Source organism: Megalops cyprinoides, chromosome 12, assembly GCF_013368585.1.
Source record: "Megalops cyprinoides isolate fMegCyp1 chromosome 12, fMegCyp1.pri, whole genome shotgun sequence".
Taxonomy (NCBI): domain Eukaryota; kingdom Metazoa; phylum Chordata; class Actinopteri; order Elopiformes; family Megalopidae; genus Megalops; species Megalops cyprinoides.
This window is the reverse complement of record NC_050594.1, coordinates 16,309,492-16,325,930: the sequence shown is the minus strand read 5'-3', so window position 1 is coordinate 16,325,930 and position 16,439 is coordinate 16,309,492. Positions and strand designations below refer to the sequence as shown.

At 44.2% G+C, this 16,439-nt stretch overlaps 1 protein-coding gene across 1 annotated transcript in view; it reads left to right on the top strand.

Annotated features, from left to right (window-relative positions):
* The window catches only part of LOC118787011 (hippocalcin-like protein 1), a 36,624-nt gene extending 28,805 nt beyond the window's left edge, over positions 1-7,819 (top strand). The window contains exons 2-4 of the mRNA XM_036542393.1: positions 2,204-2,755; positions 6,259-6,364; positions 7,556-7,819. Of these exons, the coding sequence (XP_036398286.1) occupies positions 2,378-2,755; positions 6,259-6,364; positions 7,556-7,653 (582 nt within the window). The 5' untranslated portion in view covers positions 2,204-2,377 and the 3' untranslated portion in view covers positions 7,654-7,819. The remainder of the gene's footprint in view (positions 1-2,203; positions 2,756-6,258; positions 6,365-7,555) is intronic.
* Positions 7,820-16,439: the final 8,620 nt, after the last annotated feature.

The following is a 16,439-nucleotide window of genomic DNA, read 5'->3' as shown; positions in this document are numbered from 1 at the left end:
TTGAAGAACTACTGTACATATCTGTGGAAGGTGAAGTGTAGAAGGTCACAGTAGGGTCAAATGAGCACACAATACACACACAAACACACAGAGAGGCACAGACGGACATGCACCATTCACACACAGTCACCAACACACTCATCCGTTTACACATAGACACCTTCTAAGAACACACATATAGGCTACACGCACATCATTGACACACAGACTGTACATGCAAACATCATCCATACACCCTAGTCAATCACGAAAGTGCATACGTGCACGGGACTGGAGGTAGGGTTAAAGAACCAGTGTCTTTATTTTTGCGGATTGCCATTTTGGAATGGGTTTGCTGCATTGTGTTAATTGCGTTGCGGCTTAGTCAGTACCATGTAATGCTATGCTAAGTGTTGCCCTTATGCCACCTCGGTTATGATGTTGCAGTGACCCCCCTACCTCTCTAATGGAAAAGACCCCTGTCTCTCTCACTTCCTTCCCACTGTAATCAGGTTTAGATTAGGCTGCAAATTGGCTTGTATAAAACCTGCTCTAAGTGGAAAAATGGGTTTCCAGCACTAAATGTATTCTGGAAAAAAAAAAAGGAGTGACAGTGACTCATGGGTAATGGGGGACTGCTGAGAGCAACTGAATAATAGAAAACACTATTCATTCAATTAAAACAGGAAGCGGAAGGCTTACGCTTTTAACAAGCACACAAAAGAGGGGGTTTACGAGCCCCGGCCACTTGCGAGGCCCGCAATTTCAGTGTCAGCACTGCACTGTCCGCACCTACTTTTTTCATTTAACTTAAGCCTCAGAGTGTCTGTTGGGCTTCCACTTCATTTCGCTGGAGAAAGCGTTGATTATAGGCATGGCCCATGTGGCCACGCAGTGCATGCTGGGTAGAAAATAGCCTCCCTACAGATAAGCAGTGCTGAAGTATGAAATAAATTGATTAAAATGAATACTTTTTTAGCTTAAGTTCATATAGTTGCATGTGTGGAATTGCCGTTCATTTTGAGTATTTTGAGCTTAATGAATTTTACTCATAAGATTTCTCTCTAAATGCAAGGATTTGACAAATATGTTGTTTTTTTATATTTTTGTCTAATTATGAGTCTGAAATGCAAAGTATAATTGTCATTAAAAAATCCATTAATTTACTGTACTTCTCATTATTCATTTTCAGTGTCGATTTGAACAAATGCAATGCATTTTTTATGCTATTTGCTGAACTGAAACTATTATATTCTCTTCCAAACAATGATCCACCATAGTCTTAGGTATTCTTTTGAAAGGCTCAGTCCAATCTGAACTGGGTTGCAGGATTTAACACAAACAGTTTCATAATCATCAAGCCATTTTTCCCATACAAATCAAAGAAAGCCACTTTTTCATGCTGATTTCCCTGTCTCATTCTTACGAATTAAAACACAAATTTAAAATTCTGTTTATTAAAACTGTCAAAGAACAATTGCCTCTGCTCAGAGGGCAGCAGAATGCCCCTAGAGAAGGAAAACAAGGGAGAAAAACCGAAGCTGCAACTGCAGCTCCCATGAAAAAGATAAATCGCCTCCGGCCTCATCACTGAGCAGATGTTTCTCCTGGTGTTTTTCTGATGTTTTGCTGACGTTTTGCCAAGGTTACAGTAGGCTTTTCCCGTGCTTGTCAAGTAGAGAAGGAATAATTATACATCATCTTTTTAAATTGGAGAGTGAGTAAACAAACCCTATGAAGGCCGTAAATAAGTGTGGAAACATGAAGAAGCAGCCCATCCTGTCACTCTGACACTAATTAATCACATATAATTTATGTTTTGTTTTGTTTTTCATTCAAATCCTTTCTGAATGGCTGCTGCTGGAACGAAGCAATTAGTCTCTCTGAATTATAATAGTTTTTTATATGAACCCAGGGCCATGAGGGGAAACACATCAATAGATTAAAACAGAAGAGGCTGATGAACAGCCCTGTCACTGCTCTCTGTTTCCTCAGCCATTTATCCCAGTGTACACACTCTCGCGCTCTCTCTTTATCTCCATCTCACTCCCACTCTCCCTCTCTCTTTCTGTATCTCTCTTTCCCTCCCCACTCTCTCCTCCCCCTCTCTCTCTGTCTCTTTTTAATGTATTTATGTATCAAGCACAGTTCTGAAGCAGTTGTCCTCTCTCTCTCTCTCTCTCTCTCTCTTACTCTCCCTCTCTCTTTCTCGGTGTGTCTACAGGTCTGGAGTCTTGAGTGCTGATCACGAGGAGGCGCAAGCAGGAAAACAAAACACGACGTGGAGGAGGAACAGAGACAGGAGCAGAGGACTGAGAGAAGAAGGAGGTGAGGAGCAAGAGAACACGCTGACGGGCGAGGAAGAAGAGGAGAGGGCTTGAACCGGGAGCAGTGCACCATGGGTAAACAGAACAGCAAACTGCGTCCTGAGGTTCTGAATGATCTGCGGGAGAACACGGAGTTCACGGACCACGAGCTCCAAGAGTGGTACAAGGGCTTCCTGAAGGACTGCCCCACGGGCCACCTCACGGTGGAGGAGTTCAAGAAGATCTACGCCAACTTCTTCCCCTATGGCGACGCCTCCAAGTTCGCCGAGCACGTGTTCCGCACCTTCGACACCAACGGCGACGGCACCATCGACTTCCGGGAGTTCATCATCGCACTGAGTGTGACGTCGCGCGGGAAGCTGGAGCAGAAGCTGAAGTGGGCCTTTAGCATGTATGACCTGGACGGCAATGGCTACATCAGCCGCGCAGAGATGCTGGAGATTGTGCAGGTGAGTCCCGGACCTCTACCTCTCTCAGATATCCCCCTCCCTCCTCTTCTCTCTGTCTCTCTCTTTCCAACCAATTCAGTCCAATTCAATACTCTTTGTTGGCATGACAAACATACATTCATCATGCCAAAAAACAAACATTCATACTCAGAATACATAAACTCTGAAAAAAGATAAAACACACAAACATGAAGATGACGTGTAATATTATATTAATTTCCCTTTTAAGTCCACAGTCCTCCATTGTCTGTCTCTCTTTTGCTTTTTCTTCCTCTCTCTCGTTTTAATTCCTGTTTTCTACTTTCCAGGTCCTCTTTTTCTCCCTTTCAGGTAGTTTGTCTTACTTACTAGAAAGTAGGCTTAACAAGCAAGGCACTTTTAAGTAAGCTGAACATTTTCCTCCACATTATTTTTGTGGTGTTGGCAGTAGTTTGCAGCCATGTGCATTGAAGGATTGTCTCCCTGGCGTGCTTGTGAGGTGATGTAAGCCACTCTATGCCCTGAAGCTCCTGTAGCAGTATCATTATTATTTCTTATCTCACTGCAGCTCTGTTCATTTTCATAGCTTTCGTACAAAACTGTGTATGTTGTAAATATTTGCCGTTAGGATTTTTTAAACATCGCACCTTCAATGCGCACATACCCGTCATAACAAGCTCACGCACCCATGATCACACTTGCTACACATACCATACACCCCTCTCTACACACACACACACACACACACACACACACACACACACACACACTCCAAACACCCCCCTGAAAACACATACACACAGACTCGTACACATATATACCATACATTCTCCTGCTAACACCCACACACACAAAAACAAACACACATACATGAATGCATTCATAACACACACACCATACACTTCCTGGAAGCATACACACACATAAGGCCAAACACTTGCATGCACTCTCTCACTCACACACACACCTAAATGCTGACATGCAATTATCCATGAAGATTATTTTCCATATGATGGAGAGCTGGAGGTGTAATTCAATCTGTGATGTTTCAGATTTAATCAGCGCTTGGAAATGTGTTTTCTCTCTAAATGACGGTTGCACCCATCAGCACAGCGTAGCTCCAGATCAACATTTACACAGATTGTCTGGGATCACAGGGCACAGAATAAACAGCTCTCTCTCTCTCTCTCTCTCTCTCTCTCTCGCTCTCTCTCTCTCTCTCTCTCTCTCTCTCCCTCTCTCTCTCTCTCTGCTGAAATGAGCCTATCACATGGCCTGCTCCTGTTGAAGTGGCTGTTTGGATAGTGGCCCTTTTAAAAACTGCTCCATGGAGACGCATGGAGCATTGCGTGGAGTGGCCTGTGTCGCTGTCATTAGCTGATCGAACACTGAGCTGTGTTTTTATGTCCATATGTATGGAGCTGTGAGAATGTATAATTTTCTCCATTTGCACAGCCGTGCCACTGAGTGTGTCTGTGTGTTACTGTTTGTGTGTATGTGCAGCCATTCCATTGAGTGTGTTAGGGCGTTACTGTCTGTGTGTATTTCCACTGAGTGTCTTGGTGTGTTTCTGTTTATGTATGTATGCACCTTTTCCACTGACAGTGTTTGTCTGTTACTATTTGTATTGATGTACTTGCAATCTACTGAATATGTTAAGCTTGATTTATACTTTGAACCTGCCTAGATGAAGTCTGTACAGCTTAGTGATGTCATCTGGTGAAACATGCAGATAATGGGATTGAGGGATTGATGTACTAATGACAGATATGGTGCCAATTATTTAGTCCCCTACATACACAAAATAAAACTTAACAACAGCTACAGGTTGCATGTATTTCACTTGTTGTTTGGCTACTTGACATCAACAAGTTTGAACAGGATGATCCCATCTTTCTCTTTTAGCAACAGGGTTGGCATTGCCAAAGTTGTCTCGTTTTGAAGGTGGAAGTTTCTTCTCGAACAAGTCACCACATTTTTAACTACTGCCACCTAGTGGTAGATGTGGCACTGCATCTGGTGTTTGCGTTCAGTTACAGAATCGAGATAGTGCTCTGAGTTTGCGTGCCCCTTGTTCTGTGTGTCAAAAGTCACCCTGCATCTGCAAGACACATAACAGACATCAGTGTGTTGCTGTTTGTGTGTCTGTGCATAAGTTTGTCAGCATATTATTTTTGGTCAGCCTTTACATACAGGACTCTCATGCGCCCTAATGTGTTAACAATAATGTGTTACTCTTTCTGTTTATACATGGATGGCTGCAGTGTATTACTGTTTTTGTGTCACTGCATATGACTGGGATAGTGTGTCACTGTTTGTCTTGTCACACGGCGCTCTGAGTGTTACTGTATTACTGTTGGGCTGTCTGTATATTTAGCACTTAAGAGTGTGTCAGCCTATTATTCAGTCATGCTTTTGCAAACAAACAGACTGGCGGCTTCTGCCATTGTTAGCACTGCTGTATTCGCTTTTTATTTGCAACTGGTATGCGTGTAACTGTTCCTAGACTGTGTGAGCATTCAGCTTGTGTTTAGCACTGTAAGAGCTGTGTGGTTTTAAAGGTTTATGGCTTTGTTCCTGTGTAAATGTCTTGTTTTTTTTGTGGCTCTTGCTGTCGTGTAGCGGTCTGTGCCTCACCCTGTACTGTGCTGTAGCTCCACTGTCACTGACAGACTGCGTCCCAATGTTCCTGCACTTGCCAGACAGCACAGTCATCACAGAACATGACAGAAATAATTCAGTCTGCGGCAAAAAGAAAGCATTGTTCCAAATGACTTTTAATAACAGTAGTGAGGTGGTATCAGTGTCACGGAGAAATCTGTCTTCCTTTCCAACTGTTATTGCCATGCCACTCTCCCTCGCTATGTGCAGTAGTTATTGGCGATTTCTGTCACCCTGAGCGCTAGCGAGACTCAGATGTGCATTTTTCAGAGGCAAGGGTGTGAATAATTTATGAGGATGAAAACATTTGGCGTCTGGAGAAGCTAAATAAACACATTAAAATAATGATCAGAATGAATCACTCTTGCAGGGAGCGAGGAAGGGACTTCGCCGTTTCAATCAAGCGATTACAGAACGCCTGGCGGTACACCTTTCGAGATGGTGGGGGGAAAAAAACGATAATTTGTTTCCTGGGGAGAGGAACGAGGAAAGGGCACAGGCAAAATGCGCAGAGAAGCACGGGCAGTTGGATTAGGTGCAACAAATGTGTTTGTTGTTCATTAAAGGGTGGTGTGAACATAGAGTGGTTGTGTAGTGTTTATAGACCGAGATGGAGTGTGGCTCTGATGATGTTTTAAGAGCAGCTTATTTGCCTTTCATATTCTCCGCCAGGTTTACCAAAGTGAGCACACTGGGCAACAATACATCCACAGAGTAGATATCCAATGCTTATTATTCTCCCCCTTTTCTCTCTACTTATCATTTCATTCCCATACTACGTCTCATATTTCCCCTTCCTCCACCTCTCTCCCATCCTCTCCCTCTGTCCCTCTGTCCCCCCCCCGCCACTTTCCCTCTCTCAGGCAATCTATAAGATGGTGTCTTCCGTGATGAAGATGCCGGAGGACGAGTCCACGCCGGAGAAGCGAACGGACAAGATCTTCAGACAGATGGACACTAACAATGACGGTGAGAAAGGCCCCGGCCCCAGGTTCTCCAGGATTCCTCTTGAGCCAGATGGCACAGTGCTTGCCCTTAAGGCTGTGGCTTGCAGATCAGTGGACTGTGTCTTTGAGTCCCAGCCAGTCTGGAAGCTGTGCTACTCTGTTCACCACCAGGGGTATGCGAGAGCAGGATCACATCGGCGCCCAGCTGACAGATATAGGAGGGTCTGGCCTGTGTAACGCTGGAGGTCCTGCTGCATTAGACAGGATCCAGGGCCCCACTTGTGTCTGACTGATGCATGCTTAGTAATATGATGTCACTTCCCCTGTCCCCAGCTTGCCCCTGTACCCCCCCTCCCCTTTTCTCTAGGTTAATCATGGTGGCCGATGCTGTGCTGGCCGTGAGGTTGTTTCCTCTGATTTACCCCGACTGTTAGCTCTTTTGCATGTACTGAGTGCGCCCAGTCCCATGACGTCACCGGTCGGGGGGGGGGGATTGTGATTAGACGAGGTCGTGAGGTGTTTCATTTCCCCCAGTAATTTGTGTTAATTGAGGCGCCGGTGATGTGTTTAACGAGGCCGCGGATGTTCGTTAACAAGACGCGTCTCAAAAGGGTGGGTTTTGCTCACGGGGTGGGTGCTCAGTTCAGTACAAAAGTCTGACCCGTTCATGGCAAATTTACGCTGATTACGCAGGACTCATTGACGTCACACCTATGACTAGTCCCTCCAGCCACCATGGGCTGCTCCTCGTTTAATAGGTGTCATTTAGTAGATGTAGGTATATATCCATTACATGATAACAAATCCATCTGCTTTTTTAGTAATGTTGTTTGCATTTACATGCTGTCTCATTAGATCAGTTGATTAAAAAGGCAGTAAAACCACGTACTAGATATGTAATTGTTATATTGTTTAGCTCATTGGTATTACTGGATCTTCACTGGAACAGCTAAAGCTGAAACACAAGTTCACCTGCAGTGCCCTATCAGAGGTTTGAACCTATAACCCTTGTGTGTAGGGGTTCAGTCCTCTGAGCCGTCCTTCACTCTGCTGTCGATAACCAACCTGGATGTGCTTAGTGGCCTTCCTCTAAGTATGTCTGTATATGTGCAAAATCCCCGTGGCAGCAGTGCCTAATATCCTGGTCCAGATGATTCACTCTGATCCATGAAGAGGTGTGACTTACCCAAGTCTTCTGTTTCCCTCACCACAGGTAAACTCTCTCTGGAGGAGTTCATCAAAGGTGCCAAGAGCGACCCCTCCATCGTCCGGCTACTGCAGTGTGACCCAAGCAGTGCCAGTCAGTTCTGAAAACAGACAGAAGGACAGATGGACACACTGACCCGCCCTGCCCCACCCCTCTCCCACTCCCACTCCCGCTCCACATTGTCAGCTGGGCCGGTCCTCGCCGTTAAGCTCGTATGATAACTGATGCCTTCCTCATCATTCCAGCACCCTCCATGGACAGATATTTCATAGCCAGATTATTCTGAACTTTTAAAAAACATTATTATTATTATTATTATTATTATTATTTTAAAGGTTTTGTTTTATTTTACAGTCAGTAATTCCTATTTGGTCCTTGGAGGGAGAATTTTTAGTCTTAACTTTAGTTTTAAAAAGTATTGTTTTTTTTTCTTACTATGGTTATTGTTCATTTTATTCGTATTGAAATCTACAAGTGCATATTGAATGTGTTCCGTGCGCACAGAGCTGCATCCTGGTTGGCTGTTTGTGTTTTATATAATGAGTCTGCCTGCAGCTTATACTGGTACCATTTCCAAGGTGCCCCCATAGCATTGCAACTGCTAATCACCTTCGCTATCCAGCTTCACTAACCTTTCCTAAGGAGGGTATCCATGGCTGTCACATAGCAGCTGAATGTAGTTTGGAGAAAAAAAAACACAGAGCTGTTTTTATTATTATTAATATTATTTTTTTGAGGAGCTTGGCTTACAACTGCGCTGTTATTGGCATAATTTTTACTTAGTTTTTTTTTTTCTTGGAAGTTGTTTTGCATCATTATAGTGAAGTCAAAAAAAACAGTTGATTGTTATGGTCCTTATTTGTATTGAATGCAGTTGTAGTTGTTAAAGGTGCAATTGAAGAAAAAAAAAAACTAACAAAAAACGATCTGTTAATTATGGTGAAATATTGAATATATCTCTAGAGACCAAGTGAAGCCTGATCTCTACACTCCTGTTTGTGAAGTGTCCTATGCTGGCGAATGTGCATGATCACCAGCACTTGTTTCCTGAATGTCCTATAAGTCCCTCGGCAGTATTTGGTGTTAAGAAGCATGGCAGAGCATCGGGGAGGTCTTAGATGGGCCTCGTGTTATTGATATTATTATAACTGTTACACTTCCTATAATTTCATTGCTTTTAATGAGTGATGTCTGCGGGTTTTAACTGAAGGCAAGGCAGATGGAAAATGAAGCCAGCGATAATTGGAAGATGAGACCTTGTTTGTGAACTCTTCTTTCTTTCTCCTTTAATCTCACCCTCTCTCTCACCCATATGTGCTCAAGATGAGAACCCTTCTACATTCCAGTGTTACTTGATATTATTTTCATCTACCTACTGCCAAGAAATGTAATTGGAAAAGAAAAAAAAATAAAGCGTACTGTTTTCTTGTTGTCATGAGCCTCCAGTGTGACATCTCAACCATGTTTCTGTTACTGTGGTTGATTAGTAGCCATTGGTCCATTGCAGCTTCCTGGAAGGCTTACTGCAGTCTCCATTTCCCCTCCTGTTACTCCTGTCATTGTTAGGATGAGGTCCTCTCCATACCAAGGTTTGAAGATTGTGTGCGCAGGGGTGTGTGTGTGTGTGTTTGGGTGGAGGAGATTTTCGGGGGGAATATTTATTCGTGCTTTTGTTGTAGAATGCGTCTGTGGTCAAGATAACTTTCAACCATTCTTCAATTAATTGTTCTGTCATTCCAAAGTAGCTTGTTTGCACTTGAGTACACGCACACACAGACACACACATGGAATCACATATACACTCACACGCAAATACAAGTGCCTGGAGGGAACACAGAGCTCCCGTAAAGCTGTATGTCTTCACATGTTTTATTTATTTATTTTTTGAAGTCTTAACAAGAGGCAGAAAGGAGACTTTGATCTGATGAAAAGACACTGTTGAGCCTGAGAAAGGGATCAGACAATGGGGAGGATGAGAGAGGAGTAGGAAAGGTGGATAAAGGGAACGATGGCAAGGGAGGGCAGGGGTGGAGGAAAAAGGAGAATATAGCTCCAGTGCTCACCTCCAAATGAGACAATGTCGTAATAGCTCTATAGCGCCTCCCCATGGAAAGAAGGTTGTATTCTTCACGGAGGGTATACTGTCTGTTGTAAAGTAGGGTTGTTTGTTTTTCTCCCCAACATCTCTGGTTGTTTTATGTCAAATGTGCCAGGCGACCATGGAGAATGCTAATATGGACTCAGCTGAGGATGCATAAAATTGTGACACAGAACTGCAGCTGACCACAAATTGATTTGGCTTTCTGAGAAGCTCGCCTGTGTTGATGCTTTCATAAACATGACGTCGTCTGTGTTTCCATTCCAGTTCAGTTTGTTGCCGGTGACGGTTCCAAGTTATTTCGGTAAGGTAAGAGTTGGCGCACCATCTTGTGACGTCATTGGCAACCTGGGTCAAGTAAGTGAAGCACAGGGAGGCACAACGTGTGTCTATGTTAAAAAGAAATACAATAACACCAGGGGATGTGAAAGCAGGGGACGGTGTGAGCGAGAGCTGTCTCTTCAGGTGGCTCTTTACCATCGTGTTTTCTTCACCCGCAGAACCCTCCGAGACAGGAGGAGGATGACGCATGAGGGTAATTTTCTGGCCTCGCTCTCCGGAGCGGTCTCTTTCATTTCATTAACCTCTCTGCCCCTGGTGTGAAGGATAATTGTCCTCTCCGCGCCTCCCTCTCTCTCTCGCTCTTTCTCCCCCCCCCCCTCCCCCTCTGCACCGTGCACACTGCCTGACCCTTGTGTGACCTCTCTGCATGCCGCATTCACCCGAGTTGTCACCACGTCATTCCCCCCCCCCCCCCCCACCTGCTAATGTGTGGATCGCAATCACCCGCCGCTCGAGGTCACACCTTGGGGACCCGGGAACCCCAGCGCAGCACAGGCACAGACGCGGGCAAGAACACGGGAACCTGCTCTCAGCCTTCAGGCCTTAATGAATAGTAATGAGCAGCTCAACGGGGCGAAATGTGAAGGGATAATATCCCGTTTAACTCCTCAGGTGGCTGTGATAGCGGCTCAGGGAAGTCCTCGCTCCCGGGTGCGCATTGAAAGCAGGCCATTTAGAGAAGGACAATTACATTTCCACAGATTCAGACTGGGAGGGACAGGCACGGTGCAATTACATTTAAATGGACAAGAAGTAGCGCCCTGTTCTGAGGGGAACACAATGACAGTAGACAGGAGGGAAAAAGTGTGAGAGAGACTGAAAGAAAGGCTGATTTTTTACACAACAGATCCTCTGAGCTGTGAATATGGTTTGGGGAGGGGGCATCATTGTAATGAATGACAAGGGGAGCTGAGACAACCAACCCACCTGCAACCTACCCCCCCCCCCCCTTAAAATCTCCAGGGGAGGAGAGACAGCGGAGGGAGTAAATGGTGTCAGTCCAAAACCAAACACAGAGCGACAATAGACACAGGGAGCAGGGAAACAAGGAGAACTGTCTGTCTGTCATTCAGACACTGGTAAAGAGGGAGACGGGAAGCAGGAGCAGCAGGGGAGAGGCGGTGTGCAGTCCTCATCAATAACAGCAAAAGAGGGAAAGAGGGGGGCGGTCATTAGAGAGGAAACATTGATTCGGGCTGGATGAAACCCCGGTGGGACCTTGTATACTCCCAGGCTTGATTCGGATGGCCACCTGGGTCGCGGAGCAAATCAGCGTTGCCTCTGCAATTATTGCCATGTGTGCGAGGGGGTACGTGAGGTGATAACGTTGCTGCTTGTAAAATCATCTGAGACAGCAATCAGGCAGTGCCCTATGCCAAGCAAACAAAGCTATCTGCCAAAAGACAAGAAGGACGGCATGTTTCTTTACTAGCAACCTACTGCTAAGGGTTAAAAAAAAAAAATGAATCTTGCCTACCAAATAGTCTCTCCCCTTGAAACTTCAATAGACTTGCCTAAATTAGCAGCATATACTGCACCTCAAAAATACCTTTCATCAAAAGACAACAGTCATGAGGATGTGCGCTCTTTGGATTTATTTGATAAGCCTCTCTTCCGCAATGGCTTTGAGGTACATCTGAGGCTCACATGTCCACGCTCCTACAGCAACAGCTCAGGACTCGCACTCACAGAAACATTTCCTCCCGTGTTTGTAAAAATGCACTCCTTCTTCCTGTCTGAGGATGAAATCACAGACCAGCAATACGACACCGCACACAAAATGCCTAATGACCTAATGAAAGATGGAAATTTGAAGACTCTGTCCCTGGGGTGAAATATGAAGAAAGAAAGAAATCGAATCCATGTCTTCTTCTTCTGCGCCTCGAGCTCTCGGAAGGGGACATCAAATATCACGCCGCAACAAATGAAAGTCAAACTCAAAGAAGGCAGAAAAGGAAAAGCGTTATGGAAAATTATATAATAGTATAATCATCACCGGGTAATGATGGCAGTCAGTTTTAAAGACATCGGATTTGACCATATGGTAACCATGCCAACTGCTCTGGCAGAGTACAGGTCCTTACAGTTGGAGGGGTAGAGGACAGATTGGAGCTTTAAAGATGGAAAGAGATATTCTGGCAATCCCATAGACAGACTGCTGTCACTTAGGGCCGGGGAAAAGAACAGTTGTCGATTAGGAGCAGACAAAGAATCACACTTAGCTACCTTTACATTTACATTTTACATTTATTCATTTAGCAGACGCTTTTATCCAAAGCGACTTACATAGGTTACAGTTCTTTACAATGTTATCCATTTATACAGCTGGATATTTGCTGAGGCAATTGTGGGTTAAGTACGAGTCCTGCTCCTTAAGCACTGAGCTACACTGCCTTTACCTGTCAACATGAATGTGAGAGGCTTTCCTCTTGGTTTGGTCAGGCTGAACTCAGCTCAAAGAGCTACACTGCAGTCTTGGAGCTATTTGCATTTGTTGCTGTTGCCTTTTATCAGCTGGAAATACCCTCAGCATACAGTGTACATTGTTTAATAGCTAGCTAGTCACATGTACACTCACTCACCTACAGTTATATTCACAGGAGAGAACTCATACACACAAGCATACAAACACATGCACACACATACACATGCACATGCTCACACACACACAACCCCGGAAATACAAACATTATAGGTTTATATTGTCATTAAGTTGATTTTTTTGGGTTTTGTTTTGTTCATTTTTTAAATAAGCACCTTTTATAATAAATAAAAAATAAGCTTTTTAAAAGCACCAGTAGTTCATTGTACAAGCATTTTTACTTAAAAAAGCATTAGGTAAATATGTCCTGGCTGCTGGCTGCCCTGGTGTAGTTCCACACATGCATGAACCTTTACATACTGTCATTTAGTGAATGGTCTTATCCAGAGTGAAGTGGTTCCCCAGCAGGTGTGTCAACATGGCTGTAAGCCTGTGGGTCCTGCATCAGGGAGTCAGTGATGAAGCGATGAAGTCAGCCTCATCATTCAAGAGCACGACCCCAGGACCACCAATCACATCGGCCTTGGTGAACTGTCTTTTGGCTCTGAGCATCAGTGTGTGAGAGAATGAGGAGACAGGGGGGGGGGGGGGCTGGGGGTAATGTGGGAGGGGTATGGACAAGATCAATCTGTAACTCCATTGGTATCTCCATAAAAAAGCAGCTGCATATATATATATATATATATATATGTATATATATATATATATATATATATATATATATATGCATATATGTATATATATATATAAAAAATATAAATGCAAAACCACAACAGATTTAATTCCTTACCAGATTCTTACTTTTGTTTTTAGATATGAATATCTTGCTTGAGGTGCTGTGTCCAGCTTGAGAATTCGACCAGGAGCCTTTAAGTTGCAGGCCCAACTCATTAGCCACCAGACTGCCACCTACTACTAGAGAAGGTCCAATGCTTTCGTCCTCCGGAGAACTGCGGAAGGCCATTTCTCTACTCATCTCTAATCACCCCAGGCGGTACACAGCATGCTGTACATCTCACTGTCTCTTCTCAGTCCCGCAGGCTCTTACGAAGGTCTCTGTCCTCTGCTTCACTGGGCCTCCTTTCAGCAGTGCCATTCACACTGCTCATTAATGCACAGGGGTTTCCTCGGGATTAAAGGAGGACTTCTCAACTGTCAGCTGAATTAGAGTGGAGCTTTCCTTCCCAAGGCAGGGGAACCGCACCACGCAGTGCAGGCACATCCGCAGATCGCCCGCACTCTGGCGGCTCCGTGATTGTCTGCTTTTTCAGATCGGCTCGTTAACTCTTTGTGAGCATTCCTTCACACGAACACACACAGCTGAGTGCCATGGTTGGGTTCTTTACAGGATCAGTCCACCTTTAAGCTATCTCCTGGGGATGCTGTTAACTAATTAACTATAGGGAATGTGTGTAAGACAGCTAATAAATCCTTTAAAGATCCTCAACTTTTGCAAACACTTAGACACAGAAGAGGATAAGAACACTCTGCTACTATGTACTCTCCTTGAGGGTGGGCTGTGTGTATGTATAGAGGGTATTCACTCCTCACAATACTGTCTGTGTTGACTGTGTTGTTTTTTTGTTTGCTACAAAGTACATGACAGCAATCTGTCACAAGTATTTTATTTTTAGCAAAGGAATATTAAAAAAATAGCTGCAAGCAGCAATGAGGGGGCCAAGCAGTCCAGCAGGGCAGAATCACAATGGCAGCTTGATCTGATCATGTTAAAAGCATGGCTGTAAGCACTGATAGCAAGTTTTATGTCAATTGACCAAAGATTGGGTGTAACTGAGATATGAGCTTGTGTCCTGTTTGGGTCGTTTGCCTTTGATTTGGCTGTAATGGATGAATGTTTTTGAAAATAAAAAATGCATCAGAGAACTTTTTTGAGGGCTGGTCTGAAGATGATCTCTGCCAAGTTTGGTGAAGATTGGACAAAATTTGTGGCCTGTGAAAATTTTCTAATTTTTTCATTAAAAAAACAAAATGGCGGCCATGTCAATTAAGTTGACTTGACAATTTGTCATGTCTCATCTTTGGGATTTCCCAAAGTATCACCTGACACAAGAATCACTTTTGTCACGGGAAACACATCGACACCTACAACGCAAAAAGATGCAAACAGTTGCTGAGATATGATCTCACTTCCTGCTTGGCGGGTTCACCGCCGATTTCGATTAGCTGTAAAGTACAAATGGTTTTGAAAATCAAAAATCCATGATAACTTTTTTGAGGCTTGGTCTGAAGATCACCTGTAGCAAATGTGGTGAAAATTGGACAAAATACGTGGCCTGTGAAAAATTTCTCTTTCATATAACTCTTTCATAAAATCCAATATGGTGGAAATTGACGTCATACAGGGTGTGTTGAACTCAGCTTGATCCAAGGAATCCAACAGTACCTCATTTTTGAAAATCTGGCATACGATTCAAAAGTTACGTGCGTAAATGTGCATCCAACTTTGACCCGTTGGTGGTGCTAGAGCATTCTAGGTGCTGACATTAAACTTGGTGAAAAGGATCATGGGACTGTCCCCAATCAGTGTGCCAAATTTCAAAACTTTTTACCATACGGTTCTAGGGGCTGCCATAGACACCCTAGCCAGAAGCATAATAATAAGAAAAAGTAGAAATACAATGGGTGCCTAAGGAGCTTTGCTGCTTGGCCCCAATTATAAGTAACTTCCCAGAGTAAAACATCATATCACATGAACATAGAGCCATCTACATGACAGGAAGAAAGCTGCACCCGGGCTGAGACAACCGAGCAACATGTTGCCTCAGAGCGTATGCTCCAGCAGCAATCTGCTCGGCTTGGGCCCCCCACCCCCGCTCCCACTCCCTCTCCCACTCCCTCTCTCATTGCCTTGCTTTTCCACATCTCTGTTCTGCTGCATTTTCTGAGGCTTTGTCTGATCCCTCTGCAGGCAGGCTTAGAGCTGTCTCCTCGCGAGGCAGATTGACGCTGATGCAGACAGGGTCACTACAGCAGTGCGAGATACCCCACAATGCGTGAATGAGCTACAATCAAATCTCTCTACTCTCTCCTTTTCTCTCTGTCTGGGTGAAAGGAATAGGCATTTTGGGCCATGGTCTACATGCTGGTTGGTAGAATACCCAGATCTGAAGTGATTTAGCCACAGGTATGTTTTAGTCCTGTTCTGTGAGTTTGCCCACTCAATGGTTTACTGCTGTGGTTTGTAGTGAATATAACATCACTAAAGTTACTAGCTACATGTGCAAGTAGCATCACTAGCATGGTCCTGATAATATAGAAATTATTTTGTAAAATGCACTGGTTCTTGCTTATACTTATATATGATGCTCAGAGCCAGGAGACAGTTCACTAGGACAGTGCTTTTGAATGCTTTGGGGAACATTCATTGGCACTGGGCTTGTTGAAGTAGGAGTATACATTCTCTCATCATTCAAAAGCACGACCCCAGGACCACCAATGGTGAAGTGTCCTAGTGAACTGCCTCCTGGCTCCTGCCCCCCCCCCCCCCCCCCCCCCAGCAGCACCAGATGTCTTTCAAAGGTGAGGAGAAGCCATGCTTTCTCAGATATACTTCATTTCTCCTGTCAGTTTTACACAGGTAGGACACACGGGTAGAACACATCTCTCAACAGGGAAACACTCTCTGGATAGAAGCTGTCAGGATTCTGACTGCAATAAGCTCAGAAGCCAACTGTTGCTTGGTAACCACAATCAGCAGCAAGTGAGTGTTTTTTTTTAATATCGCAGAAGATTTCACCTCAAGATACACTTCCTACAGTTCTGCAATATCTTGCTGCTAATTAGGAAACTTGAAAATTATTTTCATTGTTCAATGATACCACATAATTAGAACACTGTAGTAACGCTGAATGATTTAATTTCCTTCTAATAAACAACAATATATGTGC